General features: G+C 50.0%; 1 protein-coding gene across 1 annotated transcript in view; it reads right to left on the reverse strand.

Moving 5' to 3' along the window:
• PAPPA (pappalysin 1) overlaps positions 1 to 15,437 on the reverse strand; it is a 241,994-nt gene that overhangs the window by 198,136 nt on the left and 28,421 nt on the right. Inside the window, exon 2 of the mRNA XM_045791079.2 lies at positions 10,401 to 11,463. Coding sequence (XP_045647035.2) covers positions 10,401 to 11,463 — 1,063 coding nt within the window. The remainder of the gene's footprint in view (positions 1 to 10,400; positions 11,464 to 15,437) is intronic.

Below are 15,437 nucleotides of genomic sequence, written 5' to 3' on the forward strand. Positions count from 1 at the left end.
AATAACGCTGAAGAGTGATGAGATAGTATGTCAAGCTATCAAAAGTAGAATTAAATTCAAATGGATTTTTGGAAAGAGGATGCCACTTTCAGGGTTTAAGGGAAAATAAAATGGCAGGCACGCAGACTGCCCAAGGTAGCGTGCCACCATCAGGCTGTGGCAGAGACCTGAATATTGGGACTCAGAGTCTTTCCAGGTGTCAGAGAGTATAATTGTTCCTTCACTGCTACGCTGAACATATCAGACTCAATTGGTCAGGGGGATGGTCTCTTATTTCCCTGGATGTCCCCAGTGTCAACACACAGCCTTGTTCATACCTACCCGATACCAAGTTCCCCACTTGTATTCCAGCTGCAGTCCCCATAGGCCTGAACACTGGATTATAATGTCTGATTTGAAAATGTATGAATAGTAACAGATCTTAGAAATAGCCTATGCAAATCCTCCCATTTTACAGATGAAGAATTTAGAATAAAAGAAGTGACTTACACCATGCTGGCTAAGAAGCTACTGGAAATAGCTAGTCACTTCCTTCCTCATGCTTTGCCAAGCCAAAGGGCAAACTGTGTTTTTCTACCATCAATCCTCCTGGGAAAGAGCTGTCTCTCATGTCTCTCTCCCGTCCTCTGTAAGAGCCTGAGAGTGTCCATGCTTGTGTGGCGTTCTGGTCACCCACTGTTGCCCTCCGTGGCCATACAAATAGTTTGGGACTCAGGATTCAAGCTCAAGGCTGGGGGCTGTGCTGGTTGAACTCAAAAAAGGCTGGAATCACAAATGTCAGACACCTGAAATGGAGAGCATGATCTCCTCGCCCTCCACCCTTCACCACCAGATCACCCAAACAACTGAGAGCATGGAAAAGAGAAAGAAATGAAGGCACAGAGAGAGGGAGACCAGAAATGATGGCTCTGAAAACGAAACAAAGAAACTGGGGAGATGGGAGCCTGTTGGACCTAGGCAAACAAATCTGTGAGCAAAACACGCCCCTGTTCACACACTAGTTTTGTGTTTCCAGAAAGTGAGAGCAGACGTGTGGAAGTCCCTCGCAGGAGGGGGAACATCGGCCAGCTGTGAGTCTGCAGGTACATGCTGAGCCACGAACAATTCAGGAGAAAGTGTTTCCCTAAAGCAAAGCGTCCCGGTGTCTGTCTGTTCCACCCTCCCTCAAACCCCCACCGCTTTGTTTCCCACCCTGGACGGGCGTCTGGCTGAGCCGAGGCTGTCATGAGTGGTCAGTGTCACCAGTGGATGGTGAAAGAAACAGGAGACTGCTGATGAGGCCAGACCGGGGTGGAAAAACCCCAACTGCCACCCGCTGGGGCCCTCGAGAGGGCACCAAGCGCTCCCATCCATCCGTCCATCCGGAGAGCTGGACATGGAAATGCACATCCAGGAAAAGGGGTGAGACAGGGAGCACCTGCAAATTTCACCTGCAGACTCTGAGACAGGGATCCTGCTGTGGTTAGAGTCACAGGCCAGCAGGCTGATGTACTTCAGCTACTCAGTGGGGTCCTGAGCGACTTAGGGGTGCCCACCTGGCTTCTAGCTCCTTCCCTGGGTTGTGTGAGAGCTACACAGCAAGCCCCATCCTGGGATCCCAGACACGCATTGGCTTTATGCTGGGGATGCTTAAACTGGCTGCAGTGTGCTGCTTGGCAGTGAATACATTACCGTTTAACATGTGCAGGGCTTTTGGAGTAAAGACTATCTTTTATCATATGATTTCACTCATTTATGGAACATAAGAAGTAGGAAGATCGGTAGGAGAAGAAAGGGAAGAAGAAAGGGGGGGGTACACAGAAGAGGGAATGAACCATGAGAGACTACGGACTCTGAAAAACAAACTGAGGGCTTCAGAGGGGAGGGGGGTGGGGGAATGGGATGGGCTGGTGATGGGTAGTAAGGAGGGCACATATTGCATGGTGCACTGGGTGTTATACGCAACTAATGAATCATGGAACATCACATCAAAAACTAGGGATGTACTGTATGGTGACTAACATAATAAAATATTACTAAATAAAAAAAGTATATTAAAAAAAACAACCACAAAAAAGGCTGTATATAGAAGAAAGATCCTCATTTCAGACAGATGTCTGTTAATAAATGTAGAAGGAATTACTGAAAAAAAAAATAACAATAAAAAAAATGGAACCTGCAGGAGCTAAAATAAAAGGGCCTTTCGTAAAGAGAAGGATTAACTTGTCTCCAACCCCCCTCCCCCTTCAGCCCGAAGGTTCCAAGGAGGGGGCTCAGGATCCAGAGGGGGCTGGGAATTAGGGAATATGTGTGTAAGAGGTCAGAAGATTTCCCAGAGACGGAAAATCCCCAAACCGCCACCACTGTTATTTTGAGTGCTCGCTCAGTGGCGGGTGCTGTTCTAAAGGGCTGACCCTTGTATCGTTGTGCCGAATCCTCTGAACCCCTCGATGCAGTAGGACTGTGGTATTTTGATCCCCGATTTTACGGAGGAAGCATCTGAGCCTTTGATAAAGTTAGAGACTTGTTCAAGGTCACGGAAATGTGAAGTGGCTTGATTTCAAGTATGCTTGGTCTCCAAAACTCATATTCTTACTTATTTGCGAGACTATACCGACCCTCGACGGCTTCTCACAGGTCCCTGTTTTGAGCTCCTTCTTAATAACGTCGTGTGTAGAGGCCACAAACAGTTCTCTTCACTCCATTCCCCCCTCTAGCCTGCTCTCAAAGACTAAAGTCACCTGTGCAGAGTCACAGATGGGACCTGTGAGTAAAGGTGGACTTTGTTGAGATGAAAAGCATGAAGGTAACTCAGACTGAAGCAGAGAAAATGGGACCCCGCCACGCGTGGCCTGGATAGAGGTATTCGTGCCTCTACACCCGAGCGGGCACACAGGCTGGAGATGGTTGAAAAATCTAGGAACTTCAATCTAACTGGCACATCACCCACGGTGACCAATCCCAACACCACCTGGGATCGCTCCACGCGGAAGTATGTCCTCTAACACAGTTCGACATTTGGGTCGTTTCAAAAATAAACTAGTGTGCGAGCTCAAGGGGTTTGATATGTTATACGGTCTTTATTTAAAAATACCAATTCTGTGGCCAGTCCTAAAAAAACAAAAAAGTCAGTATTTTAAGAATGAAAGTAATCTGTGTAAATGCTCTCAGTGTGTGTCCTGCAGTTTCATCCAGGCCTTTTTTTTTTTTTTTTTTTTTTTTTTAATGAGCCTGCAGAAAGGCAGTCTCCAGAAAACAACGCTGACGGAGAGGGGTCCGTGTGTGCACTCAAGGAGGGAGGGGACCCTGTACCTACCATGTGCCACACACTGTGACCAGGGCTTTGACCCAGATGACTTCGTGTAAGTTTCACGGCGTGCTGTTGGAGAGCTGTCCTCACCCAATTTTTACAGATGAGAAACCAGCAACCCTCATTGAGAAACGAGCCAAGGTCAGACAGCTAATGAAGAGTGGAACCAGGATACAGACCCTGGTCAGTCTCCAACACATATCACTTTTCCACGATACCAGGCCTGACTCCTGTTATTGCTTTAATGAATATTAGTCACATTAAATAAACTCTGATATTCTGATTATAAAATTCCAAGCAATTTCTCTTACACGATTATTGAAAAAGAAGGAACAAAGTTACTGAACAAATAACAAAACCCTCTTTCATCTGCATGCTGGTTAACTCTTCCCAGAACTCTTGCTGGGATATCATTTTATGGGACCCTCAAGGCGATCACGTGATCCAGGCAGCCAGATATTATTATCATTCCCTTTCCATAGATGTGGACGCGGAGGCTCAAGGAGATTATGAGACTTGCCCAAGACTGCATCGCTAAGATGCTGTTGAGCAGGGGTTAGCGTGGTTTCTCTCGAAGCCTTCCTTCCTTCTGTATTAGTCTGATTCTCAGAGCTCCCCAGCCGGAAAGACAGATCATGGCATTCAACACCATGAAGGCCCAAGCAAACCTACCTTTTTCTGGAACCCTCCCCTCACCTTCTCACCTCAATCTCTTTGTTCTTTTCTGTCATTACAAAGCCTGTGAATTCCAGTGGTCTGTTTCTATACCTCCTCTCCCAGAAAACCTTATCTGACTGCCCCAAACCACAGGGATCCTGCCTTTTCCTCAGAGCTCACACAAGCCTGATCGCCTGTGTGGTTCACCGGGAAATTAATCATCTGCCTTCTCGCCATCGCTTGAATGAGTGCAACGGAATGTCATTAAACCACAGAATATAAGCACCTTGAGGACACAGATCACATGTCAGATCCCTCGGGCATTTACCACAGCGCCCTGGGTACGAAAGTGTCTTAACAAAACCTGGACGATGGGAAAGAACATGACCGTACTACATAGAACTTTTCCAAGTTGCAAATCTGCAGCTTCTAAGACACCAACGGCAGTGGAGGAGGGTAGAAATGCCTTGGAATTAGGAGACGAGATCCTGGGTCTTGCTCTCAGCTTGGCCTCACTCTCTCTGGGAGGCCTGGGTCAGTGCTTGCCTCTCTTGGGAGCTCGGCCGCCTCATCCATAGCAAGAGAGGGCCGGACCCTGCTGCTGCTCCTTTCAGCTCAGAAAGTCCCTGATTCCACGCAACTTTTCCAGATTTGGGGAGAACTTGGGAGAAGGAAGTGTATGTTTCATGAGGTCATCCCAAAAAGGAAGAGACCCCAAGATGTAAAGACAAACCATTTAATGGTCTCTGACAAGGGGCGGGGGAGGCCACTGAGAAGAACTGGAGTGCCAGCAGAGGGGTCGAGGAGCCTGCCTCAAGGCTTACTGCAGTCCTTTCCAAAGACTTCCAGCAATGTCAGCTCGGGTCCAAAAAAAATAACATGGCCCCCAGGGAATGCCCTTGTTCCATTAAAAATAATAATAAAGGGAAGACAAAGAAAATGTTTCCCTATGAGCCAACAGTGTGCAAGGGAAGTCTTTTTCTATCTGTCCAATTGCATATAAGTAGATATTCAGGGACAAAGGTCAAGTTCACCTAACTGTGCCATAGCTTGCAGTTTGGAGGATCCAAACAGAAGCTTGGTGGGTTTGTTGCAATATACTCTTGCAATGGGGTGCCTGTAGCCCGAAGCGTCAAATGCCCATGGAGTTCCTGACACCAGGGCTTTCCCTTAATATCCAGGTTTTCCCTTTTCTCTATAAACAGGCATGTGACATGCATTCTAACTTGTTAGTAGACATCTCTAATGGCTGCAGATGAAATTCTGCCTACCTGGCTCGTCTCCACCACTGTAGAGAATGGCCAAGTTCATTGGAATGTCTTTTTCTAAATGGCCAGTCTGATAGAAAAACGTTTACTGCTCACACAGACGGCTCCTCCTGGCTGACACTGGGGAGCCTTCTTTCACACCCGTGATCACAATGGCATGCTTTCTTCTCTGTCTTTCCCACTAGATGGTGAGCTCCAAAAGGCAGGGTCTGGGCTAGCACAGAGGGAGCATTCAACAAATATTTACTGGGAGAGGACAAGAAGGAAAAAAGCGAGGGAAATAAGGGAAGGGAAAGGGAAGGAGGGGAGGGGAAAAGAGGGGAGGGAAGGGAGTGAAGAAAGGGAGAGAAGCAGGAAGGAAGGATTTAGCCTGACATTAGTTTGCCATGAGATAAAGCGGACCCTTCTCTGCTTATGGTCTGGGTCCCAGCCATACTGAAGACTCATTCTCTAAGCCCTTCCTCCCCTTCTGTTCCCTTGCTTCTCCGGTACCCTCTGCATGCGCTCTGTTTCTCTGTGTTCTGGACATGCTGTTTGCTCACCTACACCCACCGCCCATCCCTCTCCACCCTGCTCTGTGCTCTTGGGAGGCTGGCCTCTTTGGGGTGCATCTATGGGTTCCTTTGCCTGGTGACTTCTAGCAGAAGATGGGAAAGCAGAACAGAATGACAACGTAGCATTTACTCTCCTGGCTCCCTTCTGGCCTGCGGGCTATAGTAGGTCGGTTACCCCTCTTTATGGAGAGTCACCGCTGCTGCCCCGGAGTCCTCTGCACACAGTCACTCCCGCAGGTTCCCAAACCACTCTCTCTTCTTGCCCCTCCAGGAAAAGGATGGAAATGGCTCCCCCCTGTTGCTGACCCTGGCCTTGGCGATTGTCCTAAACCCTGCCTACCCTGTTGTAAATAGCTTCTCCTTCAAATGAGCCCCTCCTTCAACTCTCCTTAACTGTTCTGTTTGAATGTACCACCTGTTTTTTCTGCCAGGACCTGGCCCTATGCAGCCTGCATCCCTAGCTCCGAAAGTGCGGCCCCTCCCCAGCTGCCCCTCAAAGCATGCCTTCGCCAGCCAACCCACCTTGTTCCCCCTGTCAGAGCAGATCTCTGCCTCATAGAGCTCCTGTCCCACTGCGTGTCAGGGATCAGGGTGTTTCTTATGGGTAAATACGATGCCCCCACCAAAGTGAAAACCCCTTGATGGTGAGGGATGCCTCCCACTCATTGCAGGATCCCCAGTGAAGAGCAGAGGGCCTAGCAGGGATATACATACCCAAGAAATGTGTCACCAAATGTTACCGTGTGGTTCCATTAACATGATGGGAGGAAGATATCAGCAAAAAGTTGGGCTGTGCTGGGCTCAACCCCAAGACCATCAAGGCTGCTCTCTACAGCACTGCCTTAAGTCTCCCTGTGCATGCCTCAGGTGACAGGGCGCTCACTCACCTGCAGAGAGCCACTCCCCCGGGAGCACCATTCCGAGGGGGGATGACATCATCTGTTACTCAGCTCCAAGCTGCCTCCTGCAATGACAACACCCTGGTCCTAGCCAGGGCTTAGAAACCATATAGAAGAATTCTGCCACCTTTCCCCCAGGACAGGCCTTTGGGGACTTGAAGTGCATGCATCATGGCCCTATAGTCATGGCCCCAGGAGAATTTTCTCATCCGGGCCAAACATCTCCAAGTGGTTATGATATACAGCTCCTGCCCCCACTGTCCAGTCCCTCTCTTTGTGCATATCCTCTACTAGTTGTTCTTATTCTGACCCCTTCGTAAGGAAAACTAGCTGCCAACGTAGCTCTCACAGTTCTACAGGGATTCCAGGAACCCCAAGGCCATTATCCAATCCTCTTCCGAACTCACTCATTCAAGCACGTCATAATCCCAAGCTCCTGGGAACAGTCGGGAAGAGCGAGGACAGAATGCGAGGGGACAGGTTTCTGTGGCTGTCCTGAATGTGGGGCAGTGCTGGACACCTGTGCCACAGCAGATAACCAGGAGTCAGAAATCCAGAGCGACCTTATACCCTAGTTTGACCACTAACGTACAGTGTGAGTTTTAGCCTCAGTTTCCCTCTATGGGGGATAAGGGGTTTGGACCAATGATCTCTGAGGATGTTTTCCAGGTCTGACATTTGACCTCGGATTAGGTGCTCTTCTGGAGTCTAAACGTGTTAAAAGAAATAACGTCTCGGACAGAGTTCAGCGATCTGCCCAGCTGCATTACTGGGGAATCTTATTTTACTCAAGGGAATCGTTACATAAATTGTCAGAATGACGAACTTTAATCAGTGCTACTCAAAGGACGCAGTGCCCAAACCGCTTACTAGTCTATGGTACGCTGCGTACAGGAATGGAGAAACTTCTCAAGAACTCTGACATGCTGACACTGACGCTCCTGTGCTTATTTCATTTTATATAGATTCATTTTTTTTTTTGCTGTGTATTTCAAAGGTATTGCTTTGCAATATACAGGGAAAAAAAACAAAATTGGTGCCTTACCATAGACTGAGAAGTATTCAATACTTTCATTGTCTACCCATTAAGAGAGAAAAAGAGAGATAGAGAGAGAAGGGACCCTGATGAGAATTAAGTTCAGTTCTTTATTAAAAATCACCTAGATAATGTCAATCAAATTTTCACCGCTTCTGTTACAGGTGACTCCCTCCCTCCCTCCCTTCTCTCTCTCTCTCCCTTCCTCCTTCCCTCCCTCCCTTCTCTTAAAGTCACAAAGCAAAATGTCTCCAGGTTTCTTTCTGCACATAGGGGAGCTGATACAGCCCGAACGGCGTCACCCCGAGCCCCGTCAGGAGGTGACACATTGCCTGATGGGGCTCACCCAGGGCTCCTGACCGTCCCAGCCAGCAAACAAACAGCCCTGGTGTGAGTGGTCACAGAGCTGGCACATGGCTGCTCACAGACATTCTGGGCAGGCAGTCCCGTGACTTAGAAAAGAGGAGGCCACCGGAGGCTGCCAACTCTGTCTGCTGATGGTGAGGTATCTGGGACCTGGGGCTCCGTGGCCCCTCCACACCAGGGCAGTGCACCGCCACAAAGGCTGGCTGCCCTCAGTCCTGACCCAATCAACTCAGCAGTTTTCTCCTAAGGTTTTAGTGAAGCCGCCCTGCCTGCCACCCCTGCCCTTCAACTCTGCCTCTTACTGCTTCTTAGACTTAAAAATACCTCCCTTCAGTGGGAGCTTTAGAGTCAATAGACGTGGATTCGAATCCAAGCTCTCCATTTATTAGCCGAGTGACCTTGGCTAAATCCCTACGTCATTCTGGGTCCTGAATTTCCTTCGGCACATTAGGGCTAAGGGTACCCACCCTCCTGGCACTTGGTAGGTGCTGAATAAGCATTTGTTGTATGAGTGGATGGATGGATGGATGGATGAATGAATGAATGAATGAATGAATGAATGAACGAATGAATGAAAAAACGAAGGAATGAAGGAACAAATGAATGTGCAAATGGGTGAACGACTTCCAGCTATCCGTGGCCCGTGGCCCTTTGCCCTCCTGCATGCCCACTCTGCCTGGGCACACGGGTAACTCCTGGGAGTCCAGCTCAGCAGAGCAGAGGACTTGCATTTGTGACTTAGCTGAATGACTCTCCTGACCCATGACCTCGGCCAAGCCACTGCATCCGCTCAGTTCCTCTAGCTCCCTGTCAGTCAAATGCAAATACTAACCCCTGTTTTGCCTTCCTTACCAAATTCTGTCAAAGCCCAAATGAGAGCAGAGATGAAAGTGTATGGTGACCTGGAAGGAACTGGCCACACAGTAAGGCTTCTTCCCTCTTGGGTCGCTCATGTCTCTGAACCAAGGTGAGAGTCCAGGGCCCGCGTGGTGCCAGCAGGCTGAGCTGACGTGCTTTCTGGCTTGCTGCCAGGCACGACATTCTCCTGCCAGCATAGTCATTCCTTTGCACATAGGTATTCTGTCTGTGCATGGGAGGCCCTTGCTCTTTTGAGAGAGATATAAAGAGAAGAGTCAGCAGAAAACCTGCAGAGGTCGGCAAATGTGCTCGAGTCCTATCAGCAAGTCCAGGGTCCTGTGCGCTGGACAGAATGGAAAAGTTCAGCACGAATCTGGGAGATCAGGAAAGTGGATGTTGACTGTCTCTCTGGCTTGGAACTAGTTCCTCCGAGTCCCATACTGAATTCGGATCACCCACGGGTTCACCTCTGGGCTTTGCTTTGGGGGTGCTGGTTAGAGTCGATAGCGCAAGCAGAGGCTAAGAGAAGCATTAGACAGAAGCTTGCCCTTTCTGCCCTCTTCTCAGCAGTGGATGAAGTCCCTCTGTCTGCAGTGCCCTCCTCTCTCTCCAACCCAATCTTGGATGTCCAAACTATATCTAAGCTTTTCTAGAGATATTCGAGCTGCAAGGCAGTTTTTTCTCTTTGATCTCCCTTGGCACTCCCTAAACACAGCCCACGACACCTTCCTCACACAAGTAATCACAAATATGCTTACTGAGACCCAAAGGCCCGTTAGCCACTGTAAGAGAGACCATGCTTTATACGCCCCCTCTCCACCCCAGAGCAGCTTCACAAAGCAGGTGCTGTTATTACTGCCACTTTACAGAGGAAGACACAGCTTCTAAGAGGTCATCAAGTGAGGAAACAGTATGGCTGAGACCTGAACCCAGGCTGTCTGGCCCAGGTGACCCCAGCTTTATCAGCATGGTGCGACAGAACGAACAGCCAGCAAGACACGTGTTCCACATTGCTCTGTCCGGCAGGGTAGCCCCTGGCCCACTTGAAATGTGGCTCATGGGACGCAGGACAGATTTTAAATTTATTTAATCTCAACTAATTTAAACAGTCACGGTGGGTTAGGGACTACGTCCTGGATAACGCGCTGTACCTCTCTCTACCAAGTACGTTCTAACAGTTATTCGTACGCAGCTCATGTCACCCAGTTTCAACTCTGAGCCCTCTGAGAAGACAGAGTTGTCTTCCCTCAGCTCATGGCGGGCGCTCAGCGAATACTGTCGTGATGGGCTATCCTGGCATATCGTCCCTATGAGTAATGAGGAAGGGGCTGGCCTCGGTCACCAAGCTGCTGGGCAAACTCGAAAATTTGGAAAGTTCTGGAACCCCTAGGGGTCTCAGGCACCTCGCCTATGCAATGTCAAGGGGAACCAAGTCAGCCCACAGCTGGGTATCGCCTGCCCGGCAGGTCTTACCTGTGCGGAGAGTCGGGGTCGAAGCAAGTCTTGGTGACGTCCGTGATTTCGGGGTCACAGCACTCTCCGCCATCGAAGTTGAACCGTTCATAATTGCAATCCATGTCGCACACCCCATTGTGCTGCTTCTTCACGAAGGCCGGGTGGCGCAGGTGGCGGCAGTCCCCGCCGTCGTGGCCGGTCAGCGTGTGGTTGCACTCGAGGTCGCAGCTCTCGTCCCCGATCTTGCTGATGTCGCAGTTGGCCAGGACGAGGCGGTGGCGCAGGGAGGAGTTGCTCACCTCCAGCACCTCCAGCTCCCAGGAGATGTTGTAGTGCTTGAAGGCCTCAGCCAGCTGCCGGTGCTGGAAGTCGATCTGCTGGCGGCTCACCGTGGGGTTCTCGCGGTTGTCGTCATGGAGGTTGACCACGCGGTAGCGCACCACCTTGGGCCGGCGGAAACGCGGGAGCTGGTTGTAGCTGGCGATGACCTCTGTGTTGTCACACAACGTCTGCCCGCACAAGGGAGGCTCCAGACTCGTGTCCAGCAGGAAGCCATGGGCACCGCTCAGTTCCACCTGGGGGAGGCTGCCATCCTTCATGGGGGACCAGGTGCGCTTCACATTGTCCCAGTTCTCCTGCAGGAGGAGCTGAGGTAGAGGAGTGTGGAGGCCACGGGCTTCCATGTCCAGCAGGACCTCGCGCTGAGTCCTGGCCACCTTCCACAGGCTGAAGCGCTCGATGTAGCCCCGGTAGTTGTGATGGAGGGCGCTGCCTCCCACCATAAGCACTTTGCACTTCTGGGTCAGCGGGCTGAAGACGCCGCCCACCTGCTCCCCAGAGGTGGCCACCTGGGCCCCGTTCACATAGAGCTTCATCAGCCGCCCGTCGTAGGTGGCGGCGAGGTGCACCCACTGGCCTGGGAGGTAGCTGCGGTGGGCACTGATGGTGGTCACCTGCCGGGCTCGGTCTGTCTTCAGGGAGAAAAAGTAGCGTGGGTCTCTGTTGCCTTGGTCACTGACGGTGTGAATTCCCACGACCCATCCTCGGTCACGCGAGGTATAAGAACATTTGTCATATAGCCCTATGTGGCCCGAAGAGAGAAAGATGCGTCAATAAAGGATGGAAGAGGGGCGCTAACTTACTTCTCTCTGATAAAACTTCCGTCAGGATGTCCTAGACCAGCAGTTCTCAAACCGTGTTCTGCAAGCTCCGCCAGTTCCTAAGGAAGCCTCTGGGACCAGCCTTAGGGCAAAGTGAGGGCTAGAGGAACAGAGAGGATGGGCGAGCTGGCTTTGGGGCGGGGGGGGGGGGGCGGTTCTCACCACTATGTTATTAACCCAAGGAGTTTCACTTTTATTGGTTCTAAATATGTAACCCACAAGAAAGATTTTGGTTTGTAGAATGGATACCTGAGCTAAAGAAAATACCAACAATAATAATAACGGAAATCTGAACACCTTTGATTTTGCAAGACTGCTGGATGGGGAAGGGGACTTTCTAATTAAGAGGTTATTTTAGGGGTGCCTGGGTGGCTCAGTCAGTGAAGCAACTGATTCATGATTTCAACTCAGGTCAGGATCTCATGGGTGGTAAGATTGAGCCCCAAGTCAGGCTTCGTACTCAGTGGGGAGTCTGCCTGGGGTTCTGTCTCTGCCCTTCCCCCAAATGATGCACTCGCTCTCTCTCTCTCTCAAATAAATAATCTCAAAAAAATTTAAAAAACAACCAAGAGGGTATTTTAAGTGTGGGATATAGGAAGAAAGAGGAGAATTGGGGCGGGGGCGGTAATAATGAATAGAAGATGCTCGTTTAGAAGGAGGGCCCCTACTACGGTCACCAAAACTTCGAGCGCACATCACCACTGGCAGTCATCAAACGGCCAGTGGTGGTGAATTGTCAGCAAAGTTGGCCCAGAGAAGCAAGGGTCAAGGGCCGCAAAGCTAATAATGCTTCTCCCTTCTAACGGCAGTCAGTCCTGGCGAGCCCTTAAATTCAGCCCCAAAGAAAGGCAGACATGCTTAATATCTCAGCTGAAGGTTTTTAAAGATCACAACTTCCAACTTTTTTACTTGATAAGTGAGGGATTTCAGACCCAGAAAATGAAAGGCATTCATCAGGTTACACAGAGTCATTGACAAATGTCCTGAGACCCAATTCAGCTTGCTTTTCTCTGCCACTAATGCTAATATTTGCAAAAGAATGAAAGGAAAAGCATCCTCTTAACATAAAAGATGTTGGGGACTCCTTCATTACGTAAAATTGTCTAAGCCTCTATGGCAGATGAAGCATTGTACTAAGGTCTGTGTGTGAATTCATTTAATCCACGTAACAACCCTTAAGGTGGTGATGTTAACAGAGGCAGATATGGATTCTAAAGGAAGCAAAGAGATGGATAGGTTAAAGGTCAACTGGTTGGTCAATGGCTCCTCGATGCATCAGACCTTGGCATTCACTATCTTGTGCACTAACTCTGCGGGTGCTTCCTTCTCCCCCATCAAAGCCCCCAGGGATCTAGAACACAAAGTGCCCAAGGGTGCCACAAGCTGGGTGTCTGGGAAGGTCCCAAGGCTGATGTCTCTAGACTTACTCTGGGAACCCCAGGAAGTCACTTAGCAGATTCTCTCTGGATCGAGTTATCTTTATAATCACCAACCCCCATTCCCCAGCTTTTCTGGAATATACCCAGTGTCCTTGGCACAGACAGGCTGTTGGATGGGGAAGAGGACTTTCTAATTAAGACTGTATTTTAAGTGTGGGATGGTGTATGAGGCCAGGTGGGAGGAGAAAGAGAGGGAGATGAGAATGAATACAAGATGCTCATTTGGGAGGACAGTCTCTACTCCGAGCTGGAGACCTGTTGCGGTCACCATAACTCGGAGCATGCTCTGCCATTAGCATTCACCAAATGAGCATGGAGAGCTTCCAGCAAAATCAGCAGAGGAGGCCCACACAGTCTCTACTCCTTTGTGGGTACTGGGGCCTTAGAACACACGTAAATCTCCCTGTTAGCAGCTGATGCAGAGGGCAGTTTTGGCCTGGCACCTAAGTCTGCCTATACCTCTCCTCCCACTCCCTGCCCAACAGTCCCGCAGGCAAAGGCTGGAGTCCCCTCACAAAGTCAACCTGCTCTCCTAGGCTGGGCAACCTTGGTGAAGCACCGAGTACCTCCTCTGGGGCTTGATTCCCTATATGGTGAAGGAGGGGACTGAATGAGGTGACCCTCACATGTCTGGTCCAAGTCTGTGTTTCCAGATTGCCCCATGGCTAAAACAGAAACCACCTCTTCCATGAAGCTCTCCATGATAGCCCTGTGAGGAATGCTCATCTCTCCTCTGAATTCATTTTACTTTAAGGCAACTAGACACATATTCTCTGGTTCTGGAGTCCCCCGAGACTGGAGGCTTCTTGAAAGTGAGGTCTCTGGCTGGACCATCTGAACCCCGCCTAGGACCTTGTATCATGACTTGTCTACAGCAGACTCTCAGCAAGCATCTCATGAAGGAGCACAAGAAGGACTCCAAGCAGAGTGGGGAAAGGAAAAAGGACAGAGTCAAAGGCCCTGACTTAGGTCTTCATGGCTAAAGGACAGGGAGAGTCTGAAGAGAGGGTGTGTTCTCGGTACCACAGAAGCAGCAGGGTCTTTGGACTCAGGTAATCCCGATAAAAGAGTTACTAGCTGTACGTCTGGAGAAAATCACTTCTGCAAATCCTCCCCCTCCTGCCTAGATCTCTCTTTCAGTACGCTGTCATACTTCAAAGACACAGTGGCTACACCATCCTTGGCAAACAGTAGTCACCCAAGCGGGAGCTCATTTTTAAGATGCTGGAGAGTCTGGAAGTGATGTCACTGATGACAAGGAGGAAATGACGAGAAACAAAATACAGAAGGCCAAAGAGAGAAGGCACTCTGAAGGCATCTTGACTGTTGTATCAAGAGCTGGTAGGATGATGGCTCAAACAAAGCAGGAGCCCTCCCCAAAGCCGCTGGCAAAACCTAGTTAGAAATCCCAAATCCCGTCTGCTTAGCTGCTGTCAGGACACTGCCTGTGAAAAGCTACCTCCCCATTGATCCTTTGGAAGAGGAAGCCCTGACTCCCGCTTTGGAATGAGCTACCCCAGCTCTGCGGGCTGCCACTTGCTGCAGAGATCAGCGAGAGCAAAGCTCCTGAGCCGCCACGCTTGGGCTCCCCATCCTACCTCTGACCTCACCTTCTCTTGCTCCCCTGGCAAACCTACCCCCTTAAAGAGAAAATGCTTCTAAGGAGAAAATTAACATCCGAAACAGGCTCCTTTCTCTCTCTCTCTCTCTCTCTCTCTCTCTCTCTCTCTCTCTCTCTCCCCCTGCAGGTTTTTTATTTTGCCAGGGCTCTCCCGTCCCTGGTTTTCCTGTTGCCTTTGGAAGGCGGCTAGCTGGGTGAGCAAGGTAAAATGTTTACACATCCGTAGGGTGCCCTCAGTTCCGAACCTTCCTGGGGCTTGGGACCCAGGCTCAAGCCCCCTCTGTTTGCAGTTGAGAGAGAAGAGATACACAGTGAGAAAGGCCAGACTCTGCCACACAGAGCCGAGGACTAAGAGGTGGCTTAGCCCCAGGAGGCAGAGAAGAAGGGCAAAGAGAGGCTTTTCAGTGGAACCGAGAGGAAACGCGTTAAGGGAAATGAGAACCTTGAAGCAGTGGCTGCAGAAGTTCAGAAGGAAATATTTATCTGGAGTGTAAGTGGCAAAAGGAAATCACTGAACTTCAGCAGGGGTGGATGATGGTGACGGGGACTTATTTCTGTATGAAAATAACCTCATCAACAGTAGTCCCACTCAGGGGGCAGCACCACCAGCCCAGAACCAGGGATCTGGACCCGAGATCCGGATGACCTTGCCCAGGACAAGCACACCACCCCTTCTTGCTGCCAGGCCACCTTTCCCTTCTCTGAAAAAGGAGAAGTTTGGATTAAATGATCCCCCCTTCCAATTTAAGAGCTCTTTTGTTCACTGCTAGAACAGCTCCCTGTAAGCAGAAGGAGCTCAACACAGGTGTTGATCTGGATGTTGGATGCCTTGTGT

This window comes from Ursus americanus, chromosome 18 (assembly GCF_024610735.1).
Source record: "Ursus americanus isolate L20-20 chromosome 18, mUrsAme1.1.p, whole genome shotgun sequence".
Classification (NCBI taxonomy): Eukaryota; Metazoa; Chordata; class Mammalia; order Carnivora; family Ursidae; genus Ursus; species Ursus americanus.